The 27,855-nt window shown below is 45.7% G+C and overlaps 1 protein-coding gene across 2 annotated transcripts in view; it reads right to left on the reverse strand.

Moving 5' to 3' along the window:
• Positions 1 to 27,855, reverse strand: part of LOC144484380 (NACHT, LRR and PYD domains-containing protein 3-like) — a 70,591-nt gene that overhangs the window by 15,684 nt on the left and 27,052 nt on the right. For both annotated transcript variants that reach the window (XM_078202901.1, XM_078202903.1), the window contains 4 exons: positions 16,741 to 16,912; positions 16,572 to 16,637; positions 10,487 to 12,224; positions 4,760 to 4,846 (listed from right to left, as the gene is read on the reverse strand). In XM_078202901.1, the coding sequence (XP_078059027.1) occupies positions 4,760 to 4,846; positions 10,487 to 12,224; positions 16,572 to 16,637; positions 16,741 to 16,912 (2,063 nt within the window). The remainder of the gene's footprint in view (positions 1 to 4,759; positions 4,847 to 10,486; positions 12,225 to 16,571; positions 16,638 to 16,740; positions 16,913 to 27,855) is intronic.

The raw sequence follows: 27,855 nt of genomic DNA on the forward strand, positions 1-27,855 counted from the left end.
CCTGGTTAATGAACAAAGGGCTGAAATGGCAGAAGGCAGATTAAACCCAATTCGCTGACACTTCCCTGGAAATTCTCAAGGCTATTTCGGTTTGGAGGACGGTTCTGTTCCCTCAGGACTGGAGAAGGAGACCTGTCACATCAACCCAAGCAAGTCTGGATAGACACTGCCAAGGGTCTGAGCAGCGGCTGCAATGAGGCAAAAGATGAATAATCTGATATGTTCTGACAAGGTGAGCGTTAAGCCTACAGGCTGATATGTGAATAAGGATGAAAGAGAAATTGTGGAAAGACCATCTCCACCCAGACACTGGCAATGTCCAGACAGCAGCATCAATCTTCAGGAACATGTCAGCCTCTCTGTGAAGGGTTACATGGAACATAGGACATAGAACAGTACAGCACAGTACAGACCCTTCGGCCCACGATGTTGTGCCGAGCTTTGTCCAATATCCAACTCCCTATCATTCTAGTGTGCTCCATCTGCCTATCCAATAACTGCTTGAAAGTTCCTAAAGAGTCCGACTTCACTATGACAGCAGGCAGTCCATTCCACACCCCAACCGCTCTCTGAGTAAAGAGTCAGTCAGAGATGGCTGCTGCACTGCCGACACTGAGTGACCATCCTGGTGGTCCCATGATGGGCAGTCTAAATTAGCGTCAGGTTTGTGTGTGTCTTTGATGGGTGAGTAACAAGGGAAATTTATGTTCTTGTAGAAGAGGGCACAGAGCGTCAGAGAAGGAGCCAAGAGTGACAGTGTCTGGATTGTGTCAGCCTTATGCCAATGGAAGATGCAGTGCTGGAGCTGGGAGACCTGGAGGCTGGGTGGGCAATCGCTGATGGTGAGATGGGTTGTGGATCCAGAGGGAGTGAGTGAGTGAATGGATGGGCACAGGAGAGGATCTGCTGCTGAGTCCCAAACCTGGTGCTTGTGTCTCTTCTATTGGTCACATGGAGCTCTGGGTTAGGAACAGTCTCCAGGACATGTTGGAATGTGTATTACCCTCTAACATTCTTCACTCTCTCACAAATCAACAGCTGCGGTGAGCGGGAGAGAGGCGTGTAGCTCTGAAGATGGGGAGGGGTCAGAGGATGGATTGTCACATTATACTCTATAACGTCCGCCAGAGCAGATAATGTCTCTCACGATTAGCAAAGGGGTTACAATCTGGCAGCACAGGAGAGCACACACAAACCCGAGCAGCTGATGGAGGCAGGAATAGCTGAGTTCACTCACACTCTCGAGAGGACAGGTCATTGTCAGCTTCAGGTAGATGAAATGTGACTATGCAGCAGATACTGGAGCTGGAGCGTAGGATACTTTAACATTTGGAGGAGTTTCCAAAGGCTGTGTGTATCCATACACAAAGGATGGAGGAGTCAATCCAGGCCAGCAGCGTTACCATGTCTCAGGTCTGAGCACAAATAGCATCTTCGACAGAGACATTGGTGACCTTCATGGAGAGTCACATCCAGCCTATCACCCACAGGAAATACACATGAACCTGCATGTTCTCACCACCTCCATGAGCTCTGTGGAACACGGGCTGCGGGAGGGGTGGGAAAATGTGCCTGGAGTAACTGTCAGGACCTCCCCAGCTGAGCAGGGAGGGTCCAGTTTGCCCTGAATGGATAGAGGAGCGGCTGCCTGCAGTATTCGGGAGCTCCTCTCAGGATGCCTCTGGTGTGGGCAGTGGGTCCCCTTCTGCTCCGACTGTGACACAAGCACCTCACGAAGCTATGATGACAGAGACAACTCCAGCATCTGTGCAGAGGACCCGCAGTTGGCCGGATCCTTCCAGGACTCAGGAAATCTGAGGACAAAGGCCACGGTCATCGAAATCCCCAGAGGAGAGGAGAGAGGTAAGATGCTGCCTGCAGCTCAGCGGAAAGTGCGGGGATGGCGGTGGTTGTCATGGTGGGGTTGCTTCCTTGGGTTTCACAGGATTATACTTTGTTGTAACTGGTCACTTTGTTATGTCTGTATTTTGACATACTGGCTCAGGAACCTTGGTGAGCTGCTACATTCCACCTTGTATGTGGTAAAATGCTGCCACTGTGCGTCAGTGGTAGAGACAGTCAATGTTTAGTTTGGTGAATGGCCAGCTGATCCAGTGGGCTTCTTTTCCATGGATGAGCTTCTTCAGTGTTTTTGAAGCTGCAGTCAATCCAGCAAGATGAGCAGATTCCATCACACTGCTGACTTGTGCCTTGGAGATGGTGGGAAAAATTTGGGAGACAGGAGGCGAGTTCCTCATCTCCGAATTCCCAGACTGTGATCTACCCTTGGAGCCATAGTGTTTACAGTTCAGTGTCTGTTCAATGGTCCCAGTGCGCCCCCACCACTCAGGATGTTGATGGTCGAGGATTCAGCGATGGTGCTGCCATTCAATGTAAAGGGAATTATGGTTAGATTCCCGTCTGTTGGAGATGGTCCTTGCCTGGCATTTGTGCAGTGAAACATTACTTGCCATTTATCAGGTTAAGCCTGAAAGTTCTTCAGAGCTTAAGACGCTCGCTCTGTCGAAGAGTCATCCAGATTCGAAGGGTTAGCTGTTCTCTCTCCACAGAAGCTGTCAGACATGCTGAGCCTTTCCAGCATTTTCTGTTTTGTTCAGGTCTTGCTGTTTATGGACATGGACTGCTTCAGTCTCTGAGGAATTGTGAACAGTACTGAGCATTGTGCAATCATTAGTGAGCATCCTCACTTCTGACATTATCATGGAAGGCAGGACATTGATAAAGCAATTGAAGGTGGTTGGGATTTGGACATCACCCTCAGGAACTCCTGCAGTGATGTTCATGAGGCACTGGAAGGATGATACTTTTCTGACGTTCAAGAGCAGACTGATGGAGCAGCAATTCATCAGATTGGATTTGCCCTGTTTTTTTCCACATTGTCCGGTAGATCCAGTGTTGTAGCTGTACTGGAACAGCTTGGCTAGGGGAATGGCTAGTTATGGAGCACAATTCTTCAGTACCATTGCTGGGGTACAGCCAGGCTGACAGAGTTTGCAGTATGCAGTGCCTTCAGTCATTTCTTTACCTCACATGCAGTGAATCAAATGGTCATCTGTAATGTTGGGGACCTCAGGAGGAGGCCGAGATTAATCATTCTACTCAGCACTTCTGGCTGAAGATGGCACTGATGCTCTGGGTTCCCTCATCAGTAATGATGGAATTCTTGTGGCATGTTTATAGAATCATAGAATTCCCACAGTGTAGAAGGAGGCCCTTTGGCCCATCGAGTCTTCACCAATTCTTTGAAAGAATATCATATCCAGGCCCTATCTCTGTAACTCCACATATATGGCCCACTAATCCCCGGAACCTACACACCCTGAGATACCAAGGGACAACTTAGCATAGCCAATCAACCGAACCTGCACATCTTTGGACTGTGGGAGAAAATTGGAGCACCCAGAGGAAACCCACACAGACACTGGGAGAATGTGCAAACTCTACACATCAAGTCACCCAAGGCCGGAATTGAACCCTGGTCCCAGGCGCTGTGAGGCAGCAGTGCTGACCACTGTGCCACCTTGTTGCCTAATGTAACCGGCATGTCCAACATTTTGTGGCATGTCTAACACTATTTATGACTGGATATGGCAAGACAGCAGATCTCTGATCTGATCCATTGGTTTTGGTGTGAGTGAGCTCGGTCTCATATGCTGCGTCCGCTCTGTGGTCTGGTGGCCGTGTGCTGGAGCTTCACATCTCATCTTTAGATAAACCCAAGTCTCATTTGGTAGTACATGTAAAGAAAATTAGTCGGAGTAACACAGTACTGGTTGCTGGGGAAAGCCACTGTCAGCTTCCGATAAATGAAAAGGTACAGTTCACCTCTCCTGCCTGTTTCCTGTCACTCAGATAACTTCATATCCAGGCTGCCTTTGTCTCTTTTATTTCATGGTCTCCAACTTTGCTCCCAAGCTTATTTTGTGTCTACTAATAGCGGATAGTGTTTTTAATAACACAAATACTGACAGCAATGGTATATTTAGTATCATTATTTGTGTTCTTAAAAACAATGTCCATTATTAATAGGGACGTCATTCAGACTATTCTGCACTGTGATTATTGCCATTGCCAGTTGAGCTGTGCCTTGAACTGCTGGGCTGTAAGCTCTGGAATTCTCTTCATAACCCTCCCCACCTCCATCTCTGCATTCTCTTTTCAGATGCTCCTTAAGCTCCGTTTAACGTAAATTTGAGAGTGGATCCCTCGGGATAAAACTCATCAGAATTCCATGTAGTTTGTAATCTGCCTCACCGATATACAGCAGTTTTCTACATTTAATCAAACTGAGAAGCCGACAGACATAAACATCTATAATCTGAATGACAAATTAAACTAAACTGAACATGCGACCAGCCATATCTGGGAATTCTATAAACATTTAATTGTTTTGTCCATCTTTTTTATTCTCATGAATGGATTTGAGAATAATTATAAATGATTAGTTAATTCTTTCACTCCTGAATCTCGCAGTTTATTGTAACTCAGGTTCAGACACATCACTGACTGGTTTGTACTGAGAGCAGAGGTGAGAATATCTGAGGCTGTTACTCTCCAAACTGGAGATCAGAGAGAGAAAGATTTCAGGAATCAGAGCGAATCCGTGGTGTTTAACACGAATACTGACAGGAATGATGTGGAATGGTTATTAATGACACTATTACTGACACTGATAATAATTTACAGTGTCAGACCATCCACTGATTATTAACAGAATCTCACACAGTCTGATACTTACTCCAGTTTCTGTATTTTACATTCTGGATTCCTCAGAGCCGCAGACAGTAGTTTCCCTCCTGAATCTCCCACTTTATTGCGAAACAGACTAAATGGAGAAAGTGAGAAACACATTAAATTCAGATTAATGTTAAGCAGAAAAAATAGCTGGATCTATTTTTGTGTCAGAAACGAGTGGTGACCTGATTCAAGTTACGATATTATATCTCATCCAAGTTGATCTTTCTCTGCACCCCAGCTGTGACTGTAACACTGCATTCTGGACTCTTTCCTTTCCTTCCCTATGTACGGTATGCTTTGGCACTAATAAAATGTGACAATATTAAATTAGATAATATCAAACCCTTTCTGTTGAATGGAAAAGGCAATAGTCAGCATTGAAACAATTGAACAATTAACTCCCACTGGTTTGCCTACTGGGGAAACCACTTTTACACCTCTCAAAATGTATATTTTGTTTAATTGTCCATGGGATATGGGTGTCGCTGGCGAGACAAGCATTTATTTCCCACTGCTAATGGCCCCCAGAGGTGGTGATGCCCACATCCTGTGAACAAGCAAGTAACGTTTAAACATGTCCCACATTCTGGTCTCATTTCCTGATCATCAGAATTACCCTCCTGAATCTCACTGACCCTGCCAAGATTCCAAAAATTCAAATCATTTCTGCTGTTACATAAATCCAGGATTTTATGAGAATTGTACATTTTACTGAGGGTTAAATGATAAAGCTGTGAGAGTGGATCCCTCGGGATTCCCTGTGCTTCTTAACTATTGACATTGTATCATCTGTATAATATCTCAGGGTGAGTTAAAGTGTGAAACTGTGCTAACTGTTGCTTTAACGTCCATCCCCTAAATTTTATACAACAAGGAAAGATTATTCTCCCATTAGAAAGTTGAAATGTTTCTGTTTGATTAGTTTATAGGGGAGGGGTGTCTCCCGCTACATTCCACAGTAAACAGGCTCTACATTTTCTGCAGGTCTGGCTCGTGTTCTATCTCCGGGAATTACCATGAGTTCTTACTTCCAGTCGATCCTCACATTGAATCATAGAATCATAGAAACCCTACAGTGCAGAAGGAGGCCATTCGGCCCATCGAGTCTGCACCGACCACAATCCCACCCAGGCCCTACCCCCACATATTTACCTGCTAATCCCTCTAATCTACGCATCTCAGGACACGAAGGAGCAATTTTTAAACTGGCCAATCAACCTAACCCGCACATCTTTGGACCGTGGGAGGAAACCGGAGCACCCGGAGGAAACCCACGCAGACATGAGGAGAATGTGCAAACTCCGCACAGACAGTGACCCGAGCCGGGAATCGAACCCGGGACCCTGGAGCTGTGAAGCAGCAGTGCTAACCACTGTGCTACTGTGCCGCCCAGGGAAAGGGTTATCCGCAAACCCGGTTTCATATCACTGACAGTTTGACTGGAGATTTTCCAGCAGCAGGTTTCCTCATTCAGGAAATTCTGGTTTCCTCGGCTCAGATGTAAGCTCTGCAGTCCTGCCACATTTAGTTGTGAATGATAGTGGATGATGAAATAACAGAAGGAGGCGGCTCCACAAATATCCCATCCTCATGACGGAGACGACTAATACATCAGTGCAAAAGATATGGCTCAAATATTAGTAACTAACTTCAGTGGCTAAACCGTTCAGAGGTCCCCAGCATCACAGATATTTATCAGCTAATTCGATTCACTCCACATAATGTCAAGAAATAGCTAAAGGTAATGGATACTGCAAAGACCACAGATCTTGACAATATTCCAGTAACTGTACTGAAGATTACTGCTCCAGAAGTTGCTCTGTTCCTCGCCAAGCTGTTCCAGTAGAGCTACGACACTGATGTTTACCTAAAGTAGTGGGAAATTGCCCAGATCTGACCATAAACAAAAAGGAAAGAACAAATCCAATCTGTCCATTTACCACCCCATCAGTCTCCTCTCAATCACCAACAGAGGAAGGCGTCATCGAGACTATCAAGCAGCATTTAATTAGCAATGACCTGCTCGCTGACTCTGAGCTTGTGCTTACTCAGGGTCACTCAGTCCCCTACCTCATTACAGCCTTGATGCAAACACGGACAGCAGAGCTGAACTCAGGATGTGAGATGAGAGTGTCTGCCCTTGACATCATGGCAGAATATGACCACATGTAGCAAAAAGGAGCCAGAGAAAAACTGAAGTCAATGGAAATGAGAGAAAAAAAACTATCTGCCGGTTGGAGCAACACCAGCACAAAGGAAGTTAGTTATGGTTGTTGGACCATCTGCATGATGCAGTGCAACAACTCACCATGGCTCGTTACACAGCACTGCCCAGTCTGTGATTTCTATCCCTGGAAGGACAAGGGCAGCAGATGAATGGAAACATCACCACCTGGAAGTTCCCTTCCAAGATACACACCATCCTGACTTGGAAATATATCACCGTTCCTTCACAGTGACCGGGTCAAAATCCTGGAACTCGCTTTCTCACAGCACTGTGGGTGCACCTACACCACAGGAGTCCCTAAATGCAATTCCAGTGATATAATTGTGAGCATAGTTGCTTTCCAAGCAGTTGATACAGGTTTAATTCCCAGATATCTCAGTTTGTTGGAGTGGGTGAAGAGAGGGTCATCTCAACTCCAGGAAATGACAGCAGGAAGTTCTCAGGAGAGTGCCCTCGTCCCAACCATCTTCAGCTACTTCATCAATTAAATTTCATCCATCATAAAGTCAGAAGTGGAGATGTTTGCTGATGTCTGAACAACGTTCAGCACCATTCTCGACTCCGCAAGATAGTAATGCAGGACCTGTCCATATTTAGCAAGGCTTGAACAATATTCAAGGAAGGCTGACAAGTGCCAGGCGATGACCATCTCCACCAAGAATGAATACAATCAACTCTCCCTTCACATTCAATGGGATTATCATCACCTGAATCCTGAGTATCAGCACCTTCGATGCTACCATTGGCCAGAAACAGACTAGACATATCATTACTGTGGATTTTAGAGAAGATTGAAGGCCAGGAACTCTGCACAAAGTAACTCACCTCCTGACTTCCAAATACATTTCCACCATCTACAAGACACATGTCAGGAATTTAATTAAATACCATCCACTTGTCTGCATGAGTGCAGCTCAAGATTCAGGAAGCTCGCCACCATCCAGGATAACTCTGCTTGTTGACTGGTTCTCCACGTTCAACATTCATTCCATCCACCACAGAGGTACAGAGCGAGCAGTGTGTACCATCTACAAGATGCAGTGCAACAACTCCCAATGGCTCGTTACACAGCGCCTTCCAATCTTGTGATTTCTATCCCGAGAAGGACAAGCAGATAAATGGAAACATCTCCACCTGGAAGTTCCCTTCAAGATACACATCATCCTGACTTGGAAAGATATCGCTGTTCCTGGGTCAAACTCCTGGGACACTCTCTTTCACAGCACTGTGGGTGCACCTACACCACAGGAGTCCCTAAATGCAATGATGGTGATATAATAGCGAGCATAGTTGCTTTCCAAGCAGTTGATACAGGTTTAATTCCCAGCTATCTCAGTTTGTTGGAGTGGATGAAGAGAGGGCCAGGAGGCAGTAACCACAACCGAAAAGACTGGGTCAATCCAAATGAGTCAAGTCTGCGGCTCCAGCCTGGAGCAGTAGTGTTAAACTTAGCTGAGGGTTGGAGGGTCAGTTGATCATTCAGCTACTCTGAGCCGGCCCACGCTGAGTTCAAAAGGGAAATGGTGAATCTAATAGCGACACAGAGGAAACTAAATTCATTGGTTGGTAAAAAAAAAATGCCGTTTTCGACTGGCTTTATATTGCTGTGAACTGGAGGAAGCAACAGAAAGGGTCAATGATGGTTCTGCTGTTGATGTGGTGTACATGGATATTCAAAAATCATCTGATGCAGTGACACAACAGACTTGTGGCATAAGCTCATAAAATAAATGGGAAAGTAGCAACGTGGATACAAAATTGGATGAACAAAGAGTAATGGATATTTTTAAGGCTGGAGGATGTCGGTAATGGAGAACCCAAGCAGTTGGTATTGGGATCCTTGCTTTTCCCTGATATATGTGAATGATCTAGGTGTTTGGGCGGCACGGTAGCACAGTGGTTAGCACTGCTGCTTCACAGCTCCAGGGACCTGGGTTCGATTCCCGGCTTGGGTCACTGTGTGTGTGGAGTTTGCACATTCTCCTCGTGTCTGAGTGGGTTTCCTCCGGGTGCTCCGGTTTCCTCCCAGTCTAAAGATGTGCGGGTTAGGTTGATTGGCCATGCTAAAATTGCTCCTTAGTGTCCTGAGATGTGTAGGTTACAGGGATTAGAGGGTAAAACATGTAGGGATATGGGGGTAGGGCCTGGGTGGGATTGTGGTCGGTGCAGACTCGATGGGCCGAATGGCCTCTTCCTGCACTGTAGGGTTTCTATGGTTTGCAGTCTCGAGGAAAATTTCAAAGTTTGTTGATCACAGAACAGTTTGAGGCATTGTAAACTGTGAGGAGAAGAGCTTGGGACTGAAAAACAGACTATGGTGGAGTGTACAGATAGGTGGCAGATTAAGTTCAATGCAGAGACGTGTGAGGTGATACTTTCAGGAAACATGCACATGAGGAAGCAATATAAAATAATCGGTAGAATTGTTAACGGATTGCAGGAGCAGAGGGACTGAACACATTGTGCATCGATCATTGCCATTGGCAGGGCAAGTGTCGGTAGCAATTAATAAAGAAAACAGCATCTTGGGCTTCACTGTTATGTAATAATTTGTGTTTGTGGGCATTACACAGTAATTCATGAGTTTAAGTTTAATTTGTGTTTCTGTGCTTGTGAGCTCAGAAAGGGCCAAAACTTTAATTTCACTTCATGTTAAACAAAGCTACCCGCCTGCGGGTTTTTGGTTTCAATTTAAACTGTCCCTACATTTTAATTTAAGGTTTACGACGTTGTAAGAGTTATAGAGGTTTAAAGAAATGTTTGCTTCTATTCAAAGGCCCACAATGAATGATAGAAGCTCTGAGTTTCAGTTACAACCAGTTAATCCAAGAAGCAAGACGGAGTTCACAGAGGCTGCCAGTAGAGGCAGCGCAACGCAGGCATTCAGAAAGCAACCCGAACTGATGATGTCACCAGTGATCACGTGACTTATAAAGGGACATTGTCCCAATATAACACACACCGACTGTAATACATAACACAGGGAGAGCGCAGTAAAATAATCCTGATCATAATTAAACACACACTGTAAGCTGCACCGAACAAGAGAAACTAATTTCTGTATAGCATCGTACAGAATCAGATGGTTTCTGTTGGGAGAGGGAATGATCCTTTTTCAGATTTTGGAGGGAGGCCTTTACAGCTCTAATTATTTAAAATTCATCCCAATAATGTTTTTATTCATTCATGGAACGTGGGCATCGCTGGTTATGCCAACATTTATTGCCCACGCCTATTCCAGGAGAATCTGCCTTCTTGAAACGATGTAGTTTTATCAGAGAATCTGTATTTATTACAGGTTCAGAAGAAGGCCAATCGGCCCATCATATCTGCATCTGCTCTCAAATGAGCATTATTACTTTGTGCCATTCTCCCACACTTTGTGACCATTGGACATTGTTTCTCTCTTGACGTCCTCGAATGAACATGCCTCTGTTTTATTAGAACAAAGGAAATGGCTTCTCAACAATGAAAATATCCGCTCTGAGACCAAACAGTTACCTCAACTCCTGACACTTGTGCAGAATGGGTCCCAGCCGCTGGAGCCCTTCACACTGACTGTTGCATTGCCCTAGATCGAGGTGTTTTATTGTATCACAGAGTCCAATGACATGAGACAGGACCGCACAGTCAATCGGGGTCAGTCGCAATTCACTAAATGTAAGTGTTTCCACAGATCCCACTGTGTTCCGAGCCAGTGCTTTATTCTGAGACTCAAACAGGTAGTGGAATGTGTTCAGGAGCTTCCTCTTCCCAGTTTCAGTCTGTGTGTCTCCAATCTGCCCTTCAACCTTCTCCTTCACCCAGTCAATCACTCGGCAGGTTGTTTGATGAAGAAATGGACCCAGAAACTCCACCAGGGGTCGAGCTGACTGTGGGGAGGACAGACCAGCAACAAAACGGAGAAATATCTCAAATCGCCCATCTTCCTCACTGTGGGCTTCACTGAGGAGTTTCCCGATCTCCCCAGGATCTGGAGTCAGGAATTGTGTGAGTGCAGCTACAAACTCTTGGATGGTGAGGTGTGGGAATGTGTAAACCACACTCTGGGCAGAAACATCTCTCTCCAAAAGTTCCATCAGGAACCCAGACAGGAACTGGGAAGATTGTAGATTGTACTCAATCAAATCTCCATCTCTAAACACAATCTTCTTCTTGGAGACTCCTGTGTAGGCCATCTCACCAAGCTTCAGTAACACATCACGGGGGTTTTCAATCTCTCGGCCATGGTTTTTCAGAATGTTGTAAATATAGTAGGAATATAGTTGGGTGATGGTCTTGGGAACTTGCTGCTGTTTCCTGTCTCTTTGTGTAAAGAAGGGACCCAGTGACAGACCGAGGATCCAGCAGTAGGAAGGGTTGTAACACATGGTGTACAGGATCTCGTTCTCCTCCACGTGTTTGAAAACAGCTGCTGCCACCGTCTGATTTTCAAAAAACTTGTTGAAATATTCCTTCCGTTCATCACCAACAAATCCCAGGATTTCAGCCCAGACACTGATCTCAGCCTTTTCCAATAAATGTAATGCAGTGGGGCGGCTGGTCACTAGCACTGAACATCCTGGGAGCAGCTTGTGCTGTATTAAACTGTACACAATGTCAGACACTTCACACCAGCATTCGGGATCTGTGCACTTGTACTGAGGTTCTGTATTTCTCCGATTGTCAGCAAAATCAATCCTGCCCTTGAATTCATCCAAACCATCGAATATAAACAGCAATCCTTTTGGGTTCTTCCAGAGCTCTCCCAGAATATTCCCAAAGTAGGGATACTGATCCAATATCAGATTCCTCAGGTTTATTCTACAGTTAATAGTGTTCAAATCCCGGAATTTAAAACTGAAAACAAATTGAAAGTGTGGGTATATTTTCCCAGTGGCCCAGTCATGAACAATTTTTTGTACCATTGTTGTTTTTCCAATTCCCGGCACTCCGCTCACTGCTGCTGAATTCCCAGATTTGGATTTTCTCTGGGAAAAGCTGCTCTGAAACAATTGATCAGTTCGGATTTTTTCCAGTTCTCTCCGGAGATCTTTCTCTCTCCATTCTTCATGGTCTCGGCCTCTTGCCAGCAGTTCATGTTCGACAAGTGTCCGATCTCGAACAGTAGAAATAACCGTGAGCTCAGCGTATCGATCAACCAGCTGGAAAATCTTAACCTTCTCCTTTATGAGGATAGTGTTCACTCTCAGTGTTTCAGTTTGTACCCGGAGTGTCTCCTTGTGTTTCTGTTGGAGATCTTCAATAAGAACAGAGAGAAAATGTTAGTTGCATTAAGACACTGTCTTTGCTGATTTGAGAGATTTATTTTACAGTGTCAGTCAAGGTTTGAGTAGGATATAAAATTGAATTATTGAAAACCTCATTTGACAATGATTAATTTCCACTTAAAGTTTCAGGTCTTCACTTAATTCCAATATTTCTATCACATGTTGGGGGCGATTCTCCCGAAAAGGAATCTCGGTGTCGAATTTGGGTAAAAACTGGAGTAAATCACGCTGGACTTTTCAGCGGGAGTTTCAAAATGAATCTCCCACAATCTCTGCAGAGCAGATTGCACGAGCGTGAATCAGGCTGGAGGGGCCGGCAGCATCGCGCTGAGCGGCCACTGTGCGTGCGATGATCTGTCAACGCAGAGATCGGCGCATGCGTACTGGCCCCACAATGCCGGCAGCCAGCACTTCTCCCCCTCCTACACAGTCCCAACGCCCCCTCCCCTCCCCCTCCTACACAGTCCCAACGCCCCCTCCCCTCCTCCTCCTACACAGTCCCAATGCCCCCTCCCCCCCACCCCAACGGACTGACCCCGCCGTAATCTTGACACCCCCACCCCACCCCAGAAGGCTGATCTCCTCCCCCCACCCTGATGGCCAGCCCCAATCGCTGTCCTCCCTCCCTCCGTCACTCAGCCCGAATGCAGAGTGGAAGCGGGACTCCCCACCCCCACTGCTCACCCCCACAGGCCCGATCCCCATTAGGCCCTGTACTCTTGGCACTGCTCAATGCCCAGTAGGCAGTGCCAAGGTGTCCTGGACATTAGCACTTTGCCCCTTTGGAAGTGCCAGGGGCCCAGGCTGGCAATGCCCAGGGTACCCCAGCCACCTCCAACCCCATGGGGGCCTCGATGACATCCCCTTCACTCCAGCGGGGTCTGGTCACCAGCTCCCTGCAAATGGGAAGTTGTACAAAACCCCGTTGGAGTGAACCACTCCTGACGTGAGGGGGTGGCGGGGCGAGAGGCTCGTGGGCCCGGAAATCTCAGTGCTGGGCCCACTAATGACTTTTAAGCAGATTCAAATGCGCATTGTAATAATTTATACAGCTCCGCGCGGATCTCTGGCACGGAGCTGTCGGTGCCCGAAATCCAGCTGCCGGAGACGCAGGCAGGCTATGGCCCCCAGCGGGAAGCCTGTGAAACGGCTCTGCACCAGTCTCCTGGTCTGCTGCAGTACCAAAGCAACACAGCGACCTGGGAGAATCGCCCCCATTGATTTTACAAAGGTGATGTTTTAACTCTGATGGTTAATACTTTCCACCCTGCCCTTATTATAGACATCTCATTGGTAGATCTTGATTATATAGCAGTCCATATAGTTTGTGAACTGGTCAGAGCTCCCAATCTGCTGCAGAAATGCTAAGTGGGATATTAGACGCTGCGTAGGAGCGGGAGAGACTGTAATTGTTCAGGAGTCTCACTGTTACTGTGCGTAAACTTCAGTAGGTTCTCGTCATATTGTGTGCATTGGAAAAGCAACAGTTTTGAACATGGAAAGTTCTGCTATTCTATCAGGGCTGTTACCACATTAAGTGAGTTATTGCAGAGCCGTTTGGATCAGTTGGGTAAGCGCTTGATGTGGTTTATGTTATAACAACAGCCTGGCAATTGATCCCTGTTCCAAGGTGAATTCAGGACCTCGCTCGTTGCCCTGCCCATGGTGGAGACATAACCTGCCTTTAGACAGAGAACTCAAAACAAAAATAACCTTCCCCTTTTATAGTGTTTCAAGTCAAGTACTCGGGAACATAGGTTTAAGGTGCGTGGGGAGAAGTTTAGAGCAGATGTGTGAGACAAGTTTCTTTTACACAGAGGATGGTGAATGTCTGGGACGTGCTGTCTGGGGAGGTGGTGGGAACAGGGACGACAGCAGCATTTAAGGGGTTAACTAGACGAATACATGAATAGGATGGGAATGGAAGGATACGGACTCTGTGTGTGCAGACGGTTTTAGTTTAGGCAGGCATCATGGTCTGCGCAGGCCTGGAGTGCCAAAGATGCCTGTTCCTGTGCTGGATTTTACTTTGTTCTTTGTTTTTGAACGGACAGAGATATTTCCAAGTCAGGGTGGTGAGTGACTTGGTGGAAAACAGTGGTGTGCCCCTGTGACTGCTGCCCTTGATCTTCTGGATGGCAGCAGCCATGAGTTTGGAAAGTGCTGTCTCAGCAGCCTTGCTGTGTTCGGCAGTGCATCTTGGAGATGGTAAACACTGCTGCCATTTTTCGTCGGTGGTGGAGGGGATACGTTTTGTGGGCGGGTATTAATCAAACAGTCTACTTTAAACTGGTATGTGAGGAATTCCACGCGTGTCGTTGAGCTGCACTTACCCAGGTGAGGGCAGAGAATTCCATCACACTTCTGACTTGTGCCTTGTGGATGGTGGAAAGTTTACAGGGAGCAAGAGATGAGTTTAACGCTGTAGAATCCTTAGCAGCTGACCTGTTCTTGTAGTCACACTATTTATATATCGAGTCCAGTTCAGTTTCTGGTCAATGGTAACCCTCAGGTTGTTGATAGTGGGGGATACAGAAAACTGATGCCATCGATTGTCAAGGGGTGGTGGTTGAATCCACTCTTGTTGGAGATAGTTATAGCTTGGTACGTGTGTGGTGTGAAATTTACATGCAACCTCGTCAGATCAAGCCTAGATTTTGTCCAGAACTTGCTGCATTTGGACAGGAATTGCTTCAGTATCTGAGGAGTCATGAAAGTTACGGAACATTGTACAGTCATCAGTGGACATCTCCACTTCTGAACACTGAGCCCTGGTGGTCCGGGTTTGGCTTGATGGGCCATCTGGGATTTTGCTACTCACTAATTTGATAGGTTTACGGTAGGAATGATTTCTCAGGTGCAGCGAACCCTTTACATCTGGCTCAAGACCCAACTCTTTACTGTGAGCCCAGAACATAAGAACTCAGGGCAGGAATAGGCGATCTGGCCCCTCAAGCCTGCTCTACCATTCAATAAGATCATGGCTGATTTTTTTGTGGACTCAGCTCCACTTACCCACCTGCTCACCATAACACTTAATTCCTTTACTGTTCAAAAATGTAGCTATCCTTGCTTTAAAAACATTTAGTGAGGTAGCCTCAACTGCTTCACTGGGCAGGGAATTCCACAGATTCACAACACTTTGGTTGAAGAAGTTCCTCCTCAACTCAGTCCTAAATCTGCTCCCTCTTATTTTGAGGCCATGCCCCCAAGTTCTAATTTCACCTGCCAGTGGAAACAACTTCCCTGCTTCTATCTTATCTATTCCCTTCATAATCTTATATGTCTCTATAAGATCTCCCCTCATTATTCTGAATTCCAATAAGTATCTTCACAGTCCACTCAGTCTCTCCTCAAAAGTCAACCCTCTCAACTCCGGAATCAACCGAGCAAATCTCCTCTGCACCCCCTCCAATGCCAGTATATCCTTTCTCAAGTAAGGAAACCAAAACTGTACACAGTACTCCAGGTGTGGCCTGACCAGCACCCTATACAGCTGCAACATAACCTCGCTGTTTTTAAACTCCATCCGTCTATCAATGAAGGACAAAATTCCATTTGCCTTCTTAATTCCCTGCTACACCTACAAACACCTTGTGATTCTTGCACAAGGACACCCAGGTCTGTCTGCACAGCCGCATGCTGCAATTTTTTGCCATTTAAGTAATAGTCCATTTTGCTGTTACTCGTACCAAAATGGATGACCTCACATTTACCAACATTGTACTCCATCTGCCAGACCCTCGCCCACTCACAGACTATCTATATCCCTTTGTAGACTTTCAGCATCCTCTGCACACTTTGCTCTGCCACTCATCTGAGTGTCATCTGCTAATTTTGACACACTACACTTGGTCTCCAACTCATCTGTGTAAATCATAAACAATTGCGGTCCCAACACTGATCCCTGAGGCACACCACTCGTCACTGATCGCCAACCAAAACAACCATTTACCCCACTCTTTGCTTTCTGTTAGAACACCCAGGCAAGCAGGAGCTCTGTACTGAATTCACACGGTACCGGGTTTCTGACAGGTGTCTATAAGACTTCAGAAGTAATAGCAATTAACAGCTAGGTTAAGTGAAAAGATGCACTGGTCACATATTTTTGGAAAAAAAAACGACAGATCATATGAATTGTAATTTGAAGCTATGTATGGTCGAGCATTAATGACAAAACCGAATCATGCTCGACCCAATTTCCAGTCTTGAATTTTCAGTATCCCACATTTTCACAATCTCTTAAACAAAGGCTCCAACCAATCATTCAGATTCTCAGAAGTGAAATAGTTTATAATCTCCATTTCCTCTCTTACCTTTCAGGTTAGTGGGTAATTCAGATAAACCATGTCCGATGTTGATAGAATCAAACGAATCAGCACCTGTTTAAATAAATAAACTTCCATGAAACCAGCTCAGTGTAATATTACAGTGATATCGACAGTGTTTAAATGGGAAATTGAATTCACTGTGATTTTACCGTACCAAGCTCCTGTGATTCTTTCAGTATTTTATCCAGTTTTGGGACTCCGTGACGCATTCTCACAAAGGATTCCCACATCACCCTTCGAGCCCGAGATCCTTTTTCCATCACCAGATTGAGGAGAAGTTTGGAACTGTCCGCCCGGTTTCCCTTATCCACGAGCTCAGTGACTTTCTATGAAGAATAGTAATGAAGAATAATGAGACGCAGAGTGAAAGATAAACACTGAGAATGAGATGGAAAGGATCTGCTCAGTGATGGGATTTCCCAGTTGTTTTCAGCTCAGAAATCAGTCACTGGGCCGGGTCCTGATCCATAATAAACACGGACTGAAAATTCTCTTGAAATCTCGATCCAATCACTAACAATAAACAAATGTGAATCAACTGAACTGGAAATCAAAAACAAATTTCAACTCGTGTGAAGAATCACTGAGAATCTGATATATTTACATGTGATTAGCTGTCTGTCCTTCAGTGTCCAACATGATGGGCGGCACGGTAGCACAGTGGTTAGCACTGCTGCTTCACAGCTCCAGGGACCTGGGTTCGATTCCCGGCTCGGGTCACTGTCTGTGTGGAGTTTGCACATTCTTCCTGTGTCTGCGTGGGTTTCCTCCGGGTGCTCCGGTTTCCTCCCACAGTCTAAAGATGTGCGGGTTAGGTAGATTGGCCAGGTTAAAATTGCCCCTTAGTGTCCGGAGATGCGTAGGTTAAAGGGATTAGCAGGTAAATGTTTAGGGATAAGGGGGTAGGGCCTGGGTGGGATTGCGGTCGGTGCAGACTCGATGGGCCAGATGGCCTCTTTCTGCACTGTGGGGTTTCTCTGATTCTATGACATTCGATTACTGATTGACAACATGATGCACTTTTTCCCACACACTTAAATCACGCTGTGATTTACCAGGAAATCCTGATGAGATGTGGCAATGTGTTTTTTCTCCAAAAGGGTAGTGTGTCTTTGAAACGCTCTTCCTGAAACGGTGGTAGGAACGGAGAGGTGGATGGCGTCTTGGTCAGCAAGGAGTTATGGGTATCGTGGATCGGCAGTCTGCAGATTGGAGGCTACAATCAAATCATGTTATTAAAGAGCGGGGCAGACTCGAGGGGCTGAACGGCCTACTCCTAGCAGCACAGTGGTTACCATTGCAGTCTCACAGGTTTGATCCCGGCCTTGGGTGACTGGCTGTGCGGAGTTTGCACATTCTTCCCATGTCTGTGTGGGTTTCCTGCATTGTCTAAAGATGGGCCTGGGTAAGCTGCTCTTTCAAAGAGTTGGTGCAGAATGATGGGCCTCCTTATGGACTGTAGGGATTCCTGCTCTCCATGTGTAAGTAAACTAAACAATGAATCAGAACTCAGATGGCAGGGAAATAATGAGTCGGATCCTTAAGTTATTTAAATAGAAGCAATGTTAAAATGAAATTTAACTGACAAATTGCCATTGACTAATCCAAATACCGACTGCTAATTTAGGTCAGGAGAATGAGCCATTGACAATGGTGAAAAATCTAATGTAAACTTTACCGCTCAGTAACTCAAATTCCAGAAACAAAACATTTTTTGTTTTCAAATTACTAGTATGAAATCTCGGTGAAGAGGAGAGGGGAGTGAGATAGGATTCGAGAGATAGTAACACAGTTACAAGTGGGGTGTGAAGGAGGGGCTGTGCAAGATGTCAGAGTCGTGCTAATGGAGAATTTCAGACTGGAGTTTACAGGAATGGTTCAAACTCATTGACTCGGAAACTAGAAGAATGGGAATTTTAAACTGAAGACATCTGAGGACTGGGGGGCCATTGTGAGCACAAAGTGATATCTGGAGTCTGACGGGGAACACAGTAAAGGCAGCAGAATCTGAGGAGCTGAAGATAAAGGGCAATATGGGAGGCCCAGCAGGAGAACATTGGAACAGACGAATCTGGGGGTAACAAAAATATAGATTTGGATTCAGCAGGAGCTGTGCTGAGGTGGGAGGAGAAATTTGCAGTGTTACATTCAGAGAATAAGGATATTTCTGCACTGACAATTATGCAGGAAATGGAGTTCAGCTTGATTCTGAACACTGAAGTCACAGATAGTCTGGCCAGGTCTCAGTCAGCGGCTGGGAATGGAATACAATCAGGTGGTGAGGAGATGGAGTTTGTGTTGGGGTAGCAGACAATGGAGTTATTTTTTTCAATGTTTAAGAGAGGGAGTAAATTACTTTCCCAGAGCACAGGGGCAGAAAATCACAAAGTGAATGAATTCAATGATGTTATATTCCCCCGTGAAGACTGACTTTCCACAATGAAAAAAATAGGGGCAGCATTCTTTTTAACATGATTCCAGCTTCTATTCTGTAAGATTCTGAGACTAAGGATCGAAAATTGATACGAGTCAGTGTCAGTTGCAGTAAACTAAGCGTTGTGGTGTATTATGAGGACAATAGAGTCAAAGTGAGACAATCCAGCTCATTTCTAAAATCATTGATGAGACAACATTTAGAATATTGTATAAGTTGTGGTTCCCTCAGTGCAACAAAATTATTGCAGCTTCTGAAAACAACTGGAATGGTTGAGATGATTGTGTGGTTGGACGAGGACCCATTGTGGAAAGTGGATCTGTCTTCACTGAAAACAAGTTTCAGAGGCGATATGATTACGGATTTCCATTGACTCCAGTTTTGCCGGAAGGTTTTGATGCTAATCGAGTGAAAATGCTGTCTTGATGTGAATGACAGACCCTTTCACCTCTCCCCTGTAATTCTTTTAACCATGTCTGAACCAAAGGAGCTCTGCAGCAGAGTGGTCCTGGCAGAACGCAAACTAAGTATCTGTGAGCAGGTTATTGCTGAGCAAGGACCACTGCAAGAACTGTTGATGATCCCTTCCGTCATTTTGATGACTGTGAATAGATTAATAGAATGGTAATTCCTGGAGTGGGTTTGTCCTGTTTATCATGGACAGGCTGTTGCTGGCAATATTTCCATATTGTCGGGTAGATGCCAGTGTTGTAGCTGCACTGAACAGCTTGGCTCACAGTGCAGCCTGTGCTGGAGCACAAAGCTTCAGTATCACAGCCAGGATGTTGTCAGTGTTCCTGCACACCAAGCACTAAGTTATTCCTTTAGATCATGTGGAGGGAATTGAATTGGTTTTTCTGTGATGATGGGGATCCCATGAAGAGGCTGAAATGAATAACTCAGTAACATGTCTGACTGAATATTATTGCGAATGCTTCAGCCGTGTCTTTTGCACTCATGAGCTGGACTCTGATGTTTTTGATGTGGAACTTTGCAAAATCCCCTCCACACGTTTGCTGTTTAATTATCCAACATGATATGCCTGGCGTGGCAGGATAGAAAAGCTTTATGCTGTGTCAGTTGTGGCTCAACTTGCCTGTCTATCTATAGCATGGTGAGGGGTTGTAGATTCACCAGGTTGGCACATCATTTTTATGTATCCCTGCTGCTGTTCCTGCAATGCCCTCTGTAGTAATTCAGAAAGAGACAGTTTCCTCTCTCCAGAAACCCTTTAATGGGACTAACAAGATGAGTTGCATCCATTAGAGTAAACAAGTCTGTAAACCTGGGACCTGCAATAACAGTGTGGCTTAAAGCAAAAGGTTTTAAATTCCAATCGCTATCTTCCCATTGGGCAAGGCTCCCTTTGCTTAATAAGTGACTTTGCACTCCACAAAGCCCCTGGGCAGATCTATCAACAATCCCCCGTGTCCTTCATAACACTCGCCCCACCCCTCTCCCCACCTCGAGTCCGTTTCTCCCCCTCAACCCCCACCATGAGGAGATACTTTCTGTCACTTAGCGTTTGGACTGCTGTGCATTGAAGGCGGGCCTGGGTCAGGCAGTGAAGTGAATGGGGACCTCTGTTTCGAGGGAGCATCGTAGGTTCACTGATGCGGTCTCCTCTTTTGGTTTTTTTGTAGCCTGGACACCCGCTTCCTCAGCTTTCATCTCAGAGTCCATGCCTTCTTTATCTGGAGAGGCTAATGCGGACTCAGCTTCACGTTGAGGGCCAACATTGGAAGCGGCTGTCTCCATGGGAGTGAGACCTGTTCAGAAGTGGACAACCTGCGTCTGAGATGCTCCAGCTGTTTCTTTAATGCTTTACACTTAAGATACAGGCCCCGTTTTCTCCATAACAAGCACAGGGTCCTAGCTGGGACCATCGCTGAAGTTGATTGTGTGAATCAGGTGACCTGTTTCAAATGTTCTTTCTGTCCTTGTAGAATCTTGATTTTTCTTCTGATTTTCTCGTTGGGTCTCCACCCTCCCTGCCAGGTTTGGAAACAGCAGTCTCTGTCTGATATGAAGCTGCCATCCCAGTAACAGTTCCACAGAGGCAACTCCATTTGTTATATGTGGTGCGGTCCTATAGTCAAACAAATATCATGTCAGTTTGCTCTCCATGGTTGCTATCAGTTCTTTTTCTCATGCCATTTCTGAAGGTTTGCACCGCCTGTTCCACCAATCTGTTTGACGACGGGCTGGTAGGTGCTGAGTCGGGTGATTTGGACACTATTAGAGAGCCGACATTCTGAAAATCACTGCAGGTAATGGCCATAACACTATTGGAAACCAGGGCTTCTGCTGTCCCATGCGTACAACAGCTTTATCGCAATTTATTGATCGCAGCCTGGGATAAGTCGTGGAACTCGTGCAGTACATCTTCAACCATTTGAAGTGTGTATGTACCATGATTAAAAGCATGGAACCCATAAAGGGCCCTGCAAAGTCCACATGTACTTGTACCCATGGCCTGCCACATTATTCCCATGGGTGTGGAGAGGCTGAGGGAGGAAGCTTTTGATTTTCTTAGCACAAGTCACACTGCTTCTCCAAGTCCGTAGTGACTGAGTCGAGGCCGGGCCAGCAGGGCGTAGCTCCTGGCCAGCATTTTCATCTCTGATACTCCAAGGTGGCCATTATGTAGTTCCACTAATATTGGATGTCATCCTGGGGGCGGAACGACACTCGAGACCCTCAATGATCCCATCCTCAACACTGCTAGTCTTTCTTAGCGAGGTAAGGTTGCATTTCTTCGCAGGGTCATCATTGGAATCCTCCATCTAGGATCAAATGCTGGAGATTGATCTTTCTATGTCCAGGCTCTAATCTGCCTTGCGGAGACTGGCAAACTCTCCAAATGATTCAGTGTCATCACGACCTGATGCAATGCTGGTAAAGGAGACAGGCTTGTGGGCAATGTGAGGTGACTCAGTGTATTGGCAATCTGGATTCCAGCCTGGTGCTCTGTACGATATTTGTAGGCAGCCAGTAAAAAGGCCCAACTCTATCTGGATGGAGACAATAACGGGATGCCTTGTCCTGGTTGAAACGTCCCAGTAAGAATTTGTGGTTGGTAACAATTGGGAAACGTCTACCGTAGACATACTGATGGAACTTTTCCACACCAAATACACCACCAACCTTTCTTCCTCAATCTGAGAATACCTTCACTCTACATCCAGAAAGATCCTGGATGCACGCACGGTGGGCTTCTCCGTCCCATCTTTCCAGTGCTGTAAAAGCACCGGCCCATCCCTGTACAGGGAAACGTTGCGTGTCAGCACAAGTTATTTGTCGGCATGAAAATGGGCCAATGAGTTAGATTATAATAGCCAACGTTTGACTTTGGCGAAAGCCTCTGCCTGTGGAGCTTCCCAGGACCATCTCTGTATTTTCATAGTAAGGCGTGCAAGGCGGCCAGCATGGAAGGCAAATTCAGGATAATTTTTCCATAATAAGTAACCAATCCCAGAAAATATTTCAACCCCTGTGGAGTTCTTTGGAGTTGATGCCTCCTTGATTGTTTTTAGCTTATCCTCCACTGGGTCTAACCCGTTGCCATCTACCTGGTGGCCTAAGTAGGTTACTTCAGCTGCTTGGAAGATGCATTTCTCCCTCATCAAGCACACGCCCGTTTTTGAAAAACTCTGCAAGACCTTTTTTAAAGTATGCCAGGTGTCCCTGTTACGAAGCTCCTTGGGTTGCCCTTGAAGAATGTTCTCCATGACTCATTGGAAAATGGCACGCTGATGAGATCGAAGGGCAAGCGAGTTTACTTCTATTGTCCCTTGTTCGCATTTATCACATTTCTAGGAGGACTCATCCAATACAAGCCGAAGATAGACGTGGCACATGTCCAAATTGGTGAACATCTGGCCACCTGTTGAGTTAGCATAGAGATCTTTGATTCTGAACAGGAGTGCTTATCATAAGAACATAAGAAATAGGAGCAGGAGTAGGCCATCTGGCCCTTCGAGCCTGCCCCACCATTCAACAAGATCATGGCTGATCTGAAGCGAATCAGTTCCACTTACCCGCCTGCTCCCCATATCCCCTAATTCCCTTATTGATCAGAAAACTATCTACCCGTGATTTAAACATATTCAACGAGGAAGCCTCCATCACTTCAATGGGCAGAGAATTCCAGAGATTCACTACCCTCTGAGAGAAGAAGTTCCCCCTCAACTCTGTTCTGAACCGGCCCCCCCTTATTTTGAGGCTGTGCCCTCTAGTTCTGGTTTCCCTTCTAAGTGGAAAGAATCTCTCCACCTCTACCCTATCCAGCCCCTTCATTATCTTATATGTCTCTATAAGATCACCCCTCATCCTTCTAAACTCCAATGAGTACAGACCCAATCTGTTTAATCTCTCCTCATAAGCTACACCCCTCATCTCCGGTATCAACCTGGTGAACCTTCTCTGCACTCCCTCCAAGGCCAATATATCCTTTCGCAAATAACGGGACCAAAACTGCACACAGTACTCCAGTTGCGGCCTCAACAGTGCCTTGTACAGTTGCAGCAAGACCTCCCTGCTTTTATATTCTATCCCCCTCGCGATAAAGGCCAATATTCCATTCGCCTTCTTGATCACCTGCTGCACCTGCAGACTGAGTTTTTGCAATTCGTGCACAAGGACCCCCAGGTCCCTCTGCACAGTCGCACGATGTAATTTTTCTCCATTTAAATAATATTCCAATTTACTATTACTTCTTCCAAAGTGGATAACCTCACATTTGCTAACGTTATATTCCATCTGCCAGATCCTCGCCCACTCGCTCAGCCTATCCAAATCTCTCTGCAGACTTTCCCGCGTCCTCCACGCAATTCGCTTTCCCACTCACCTTCGTGTCATCAGCAAACTTGAATACCCTACATTCAGTCCCTTCCTCCAGATCATCTATGTAAATGGTAAACAATTGAGGCCCCAGCACCGATCCCTGCGGCACGCCACTGGTCACCAACTGCCAACCAGAAAAGCACCCATTTATCCCAACTCTCTGCTTCCTGTTAGATAGCCAATCCCCAATCCACGCCAACACCTTACCCCTAACTCCGTGTACCCCAATCTTCTGCAGCAACCTTTTGTGAGGCACCTTATCGAACGCCTTCTGGAAATCTAAAAACACCACATCCACCGGTTCCCCTGTCAACCGCACTAGTGACATCTTCATAAAAGTCCAGTAGATTCGTCAAACATGACTTTCCCTTCATGAATCCATGCTGCGTCTGCTTGATCGAACCATTCTTATTCAGGTGCTCTGTTATTTCCTCTTTAATAATGGACTCTAGCATCTTCCCAACTACGGACGTTAAGCTAACCGGCCTGTAGTTACCCACCTTTTGTCTACTTCCTTTTTTAAACAGCGGCGTAACAGTAGCTGTTTTCCAGTCAGCCAGCACTACCCCAGAGTCCAGCGATTTTTGATAAATTACTACTAACGCATCTGCTATTACCTCAGCCATTTCTTTCAGTACCCTGGGATGCATTCCATCCGGGCCCGGGGACTTGTCTACCTTCAGTCCTATTAGTCTACCAAGCACCACCTCCTTAGTAACAGTAATTGTATTAAGGACCTCCCCTCCCACCAACTCTCGATCTCTAATATTCGGCAAACTATTTGTGTCTTCCACCGTGAAGACCGACACAAAGAACTTATTTAAAGTCTCAGCCATTTCCTCGTTTTCCACTATTAAATCCCCCCTCTCATCTTCCAAGGGTCCAACATTCACTCTAGCCACTCTATTCCTTTTTATATACTTGTAAAAACTTTTACTATCATTTTTTATATTTTGAGCTAGTTTAGTTTCATAATCTATCTTTCCTTTCTTAATCGCTTTCTTAGTCGTTCTTTGTTTTTCTTTAAAGCTTTCCCAATCCACTAATTCTCCACTATTTTTGGCCACTCTGTACGCATCTGATTTTATTTTAATACTCTCCTTTATTTCCTTCGTTATCCACGTCCGGTTATCCTTTTTCTTACAGTCTTTCTTTATCACCGGAATATATTTTTGCTGAGTACTTAAAAAAAATCTCCTTAAAAATCCTCCACTGTTCCTCAGCTGTCCTACCTACCAGTCTGCTCGCCCAGTCTACATTAGCCAATTCCACCCTCATCCTATCGTACTCCCCTCTGTTCAAGCAGAGGGGAGTATAGAGTTTGAAAAACCAGCTGACTGCTTATAATCCCGATGACAAACTGATTTGCTGGACTTAAAAAACAGCCACTACAGGCACCGCTCATTCTGCAAATTGCACAGGCCTTATTCTATCTACACTTTCAAGACACCCCAGTTCAGTTTCCAATTTCTCCAGCACGGAGTAAGGAACTGGTCTTGCCCTAGGTTTAGATCGGGGTCGATGTAGATCTTGGCCTTGGCCCCTTTTATTTTTTTCAAGACTTTCTTGGAAACTTCCAGGGCATCGACTGGACTTTGTACAATCACCCAACGCCTAGCCTAAAGATCTCCAACCGCATCAGACGGGTCTTCTGGAGCCAATCTCGTCCCATGAAACTTGATCCTTTTGTGTGAGGCGAGTTGTTTGCTGCCTTGAAGTCACTGAGACCACGGTGGTGATTTTTACTTGTAAAGATTCCCGTGTGCAGGTGGCTAGCCTGGCCTTTGTGTCTTCCAAACTTAGGAGTTGGATGCCAAGTTGGAGGTGTTTGTGTATCTGTTCTCCTAGAACAGAGACCAGCTAAGGATGTACCAAATGCCCATTATGGGTATCCATTATGATGTCCATCAGTGTAGGGAAATTATTGGAGAGGATTCTTCGAGACAGGATTTATTCCCACTTGGAAATTAGAGAGAGGCAACATGGTTTTATGAAGTGGAGGTCATGTCCCATTAACTTGATCAAGTTTTTCGAGGAAGTGACAAAGATGATTGGTGAGAGTAGGGCAGTGGATGTTGTCTACATGGACTTCAGTAAGGCCTTTGACAAGGTCCCGCATGGCAGACTGGTGCAGACGGTGAAGTCGCATGGGATCAGAGGTGAGCTGGCAAGGTGGATACAAAACTGGCTCAGTCAAAGAAGACAGAGAGTAGCAGTAGAAGGGTGCGTTTCTGAATGGAGGGCTGTGACCAGTGGCGTTCCTCAAGGATCAGTGCTGGGACCATTGCTGTTTTATATATATATATTATATATATATATATATATATTTGGAGGAAAATGTAATTGGTTTGATTGGTAAGTTTGCGGACAATACAAAGGTTGGTGGATTTGCAGATAGCGATGAGGACCATCAGAGGATACAGCAGGATATAGATCGGTTGGAGACTTGGGTGAAGAGGTGGCAGAGTTTAATCGGGACAAATGTGAGGTAATGCATTTTGGAGGTCTAATACAGAAAGGAAATATACAGTAAATGGCAGAACCCTTAAGAGTATTGATAGACAAAGGGATCTGGGTGTACAGGTACACAGGTCACTGAAAGTGGCAATGCAGGTGGAGAAGGTAGTCAAGAAGGCACACGGCATGCTTGCCTTCATCGGCCGGGGCATTGAGTTTAAAAATTGGCAAGCCATGTTGCAGCTTTATAGAACCTTAGTTAGGCCGTACTTGGAATATAGTGTTCGATTCTGGTCGCCACACTACCAGAAGGATGTGGAGGCTTTGGAGAGGTTACAGAAAAGATTTACCAGGATGTTGCCTGGTATGGAGGGCATTAGCTATGAGGAGAGGTTGGAGAAACTTGGTTTGTTCTCACTGGAATGACAGAGGTTGAGGGGCGACCTGATAGAAGTCGACAAGATTATGAGGGGCATGGACAGAGTGGATAGTCAGAAGTTTTTTCCCCCAGGGTGGAAGAGTCAATTAGGAGGGGGCACAGGTTTAAGGTGCGAGGGGCAAGGTTTAAAGGAGATGTACGAGGCAGATTTTTTACAGAGAGGGTGGTGGGTGCCTGGAACTCGCTGCCGGGGGACGTAGTGGAAGCAGATACGATAGTGACTTTAAGCATCTTGACAAATACATGAATAGGATGGGAATGGAGGGATATAGTCCCTGGAAGGGTAGGGGGTTTTAGTTAAGTCGGGCAGCATGGTTGCTGCAGGCTTGGAGGGCTGAAGGGCCTGTTCCTGTTTCTTTGTTCTTTGGGGTTAGCCATTTACCAGTAATTCTGCAATTATGAGGGCAGCCTTTGTTGTGGTGATGTGATTCCGTTGTATATCCCTGACTCTGGAAGAAGGAATAGCAACATGGTACGGTCAGGTATTGGCCATGGTTTCTTCACTGGGCAGCACGCATTTTGCCTATTTCTAAAATTTCACCTTGGCTGTGCCCTTTGGCAGTACTTGTAATAATTTATTGTCTGGCATCTGCAACTCTCTGGCCAATGTTCTCTAACACTCTTCAGGTCATTGTTGCCTTTCGTTGACTGTTTCATGGTGTTTTAAAGTTCCGATCTCGCAAAGGGGTCCTTTAACACCTGCTTTACACAAGCACTCTCTATTGAAGACTGTTTACACACAATGACACACTCCCCAGTTGGATGACTTTGCTGCCTGACGACCCTTGTAGCTCCTGAGCACCTCGTCTGCATTCTCCTGACATGAGGTTCTTGGAACTATTTGTTGTAAATCCAGACTGAGTTATGCCGACAGCTTCTTTTGGCGAGTTAGGTTATTTACGCTGCATACCAATCTATATCGCCACAATTCATCTCGAGGCAGCATGACTTCACAAATGTTCTGCTAATTTTCATAATCCAGACAAGAATTGGGTGACAGGTTCCCTACAGGTTTCTCAGCCACGTTGAAGTGGTATCTCTGGAGTATAACAGAGGGATTCGGGTCACGGTGGTTTTTCCCCAGGTCTACTACT

Source organism: Mustelus asterias, unplaced genomic scaffold (assembly GCF_964213995.1).
Source record: "Mustelus asterias unplaced genomic scaffold, sMusAst1.hap1.1 HAP1_SCAFFOLD_102, whole genome shotgun sequence".
NCBI lineage: Eukaryota > Metazoa > Chordata > Chondrichthyes > Carcharhiniformes > Triakidae > Mustelus > Mustelus asterias.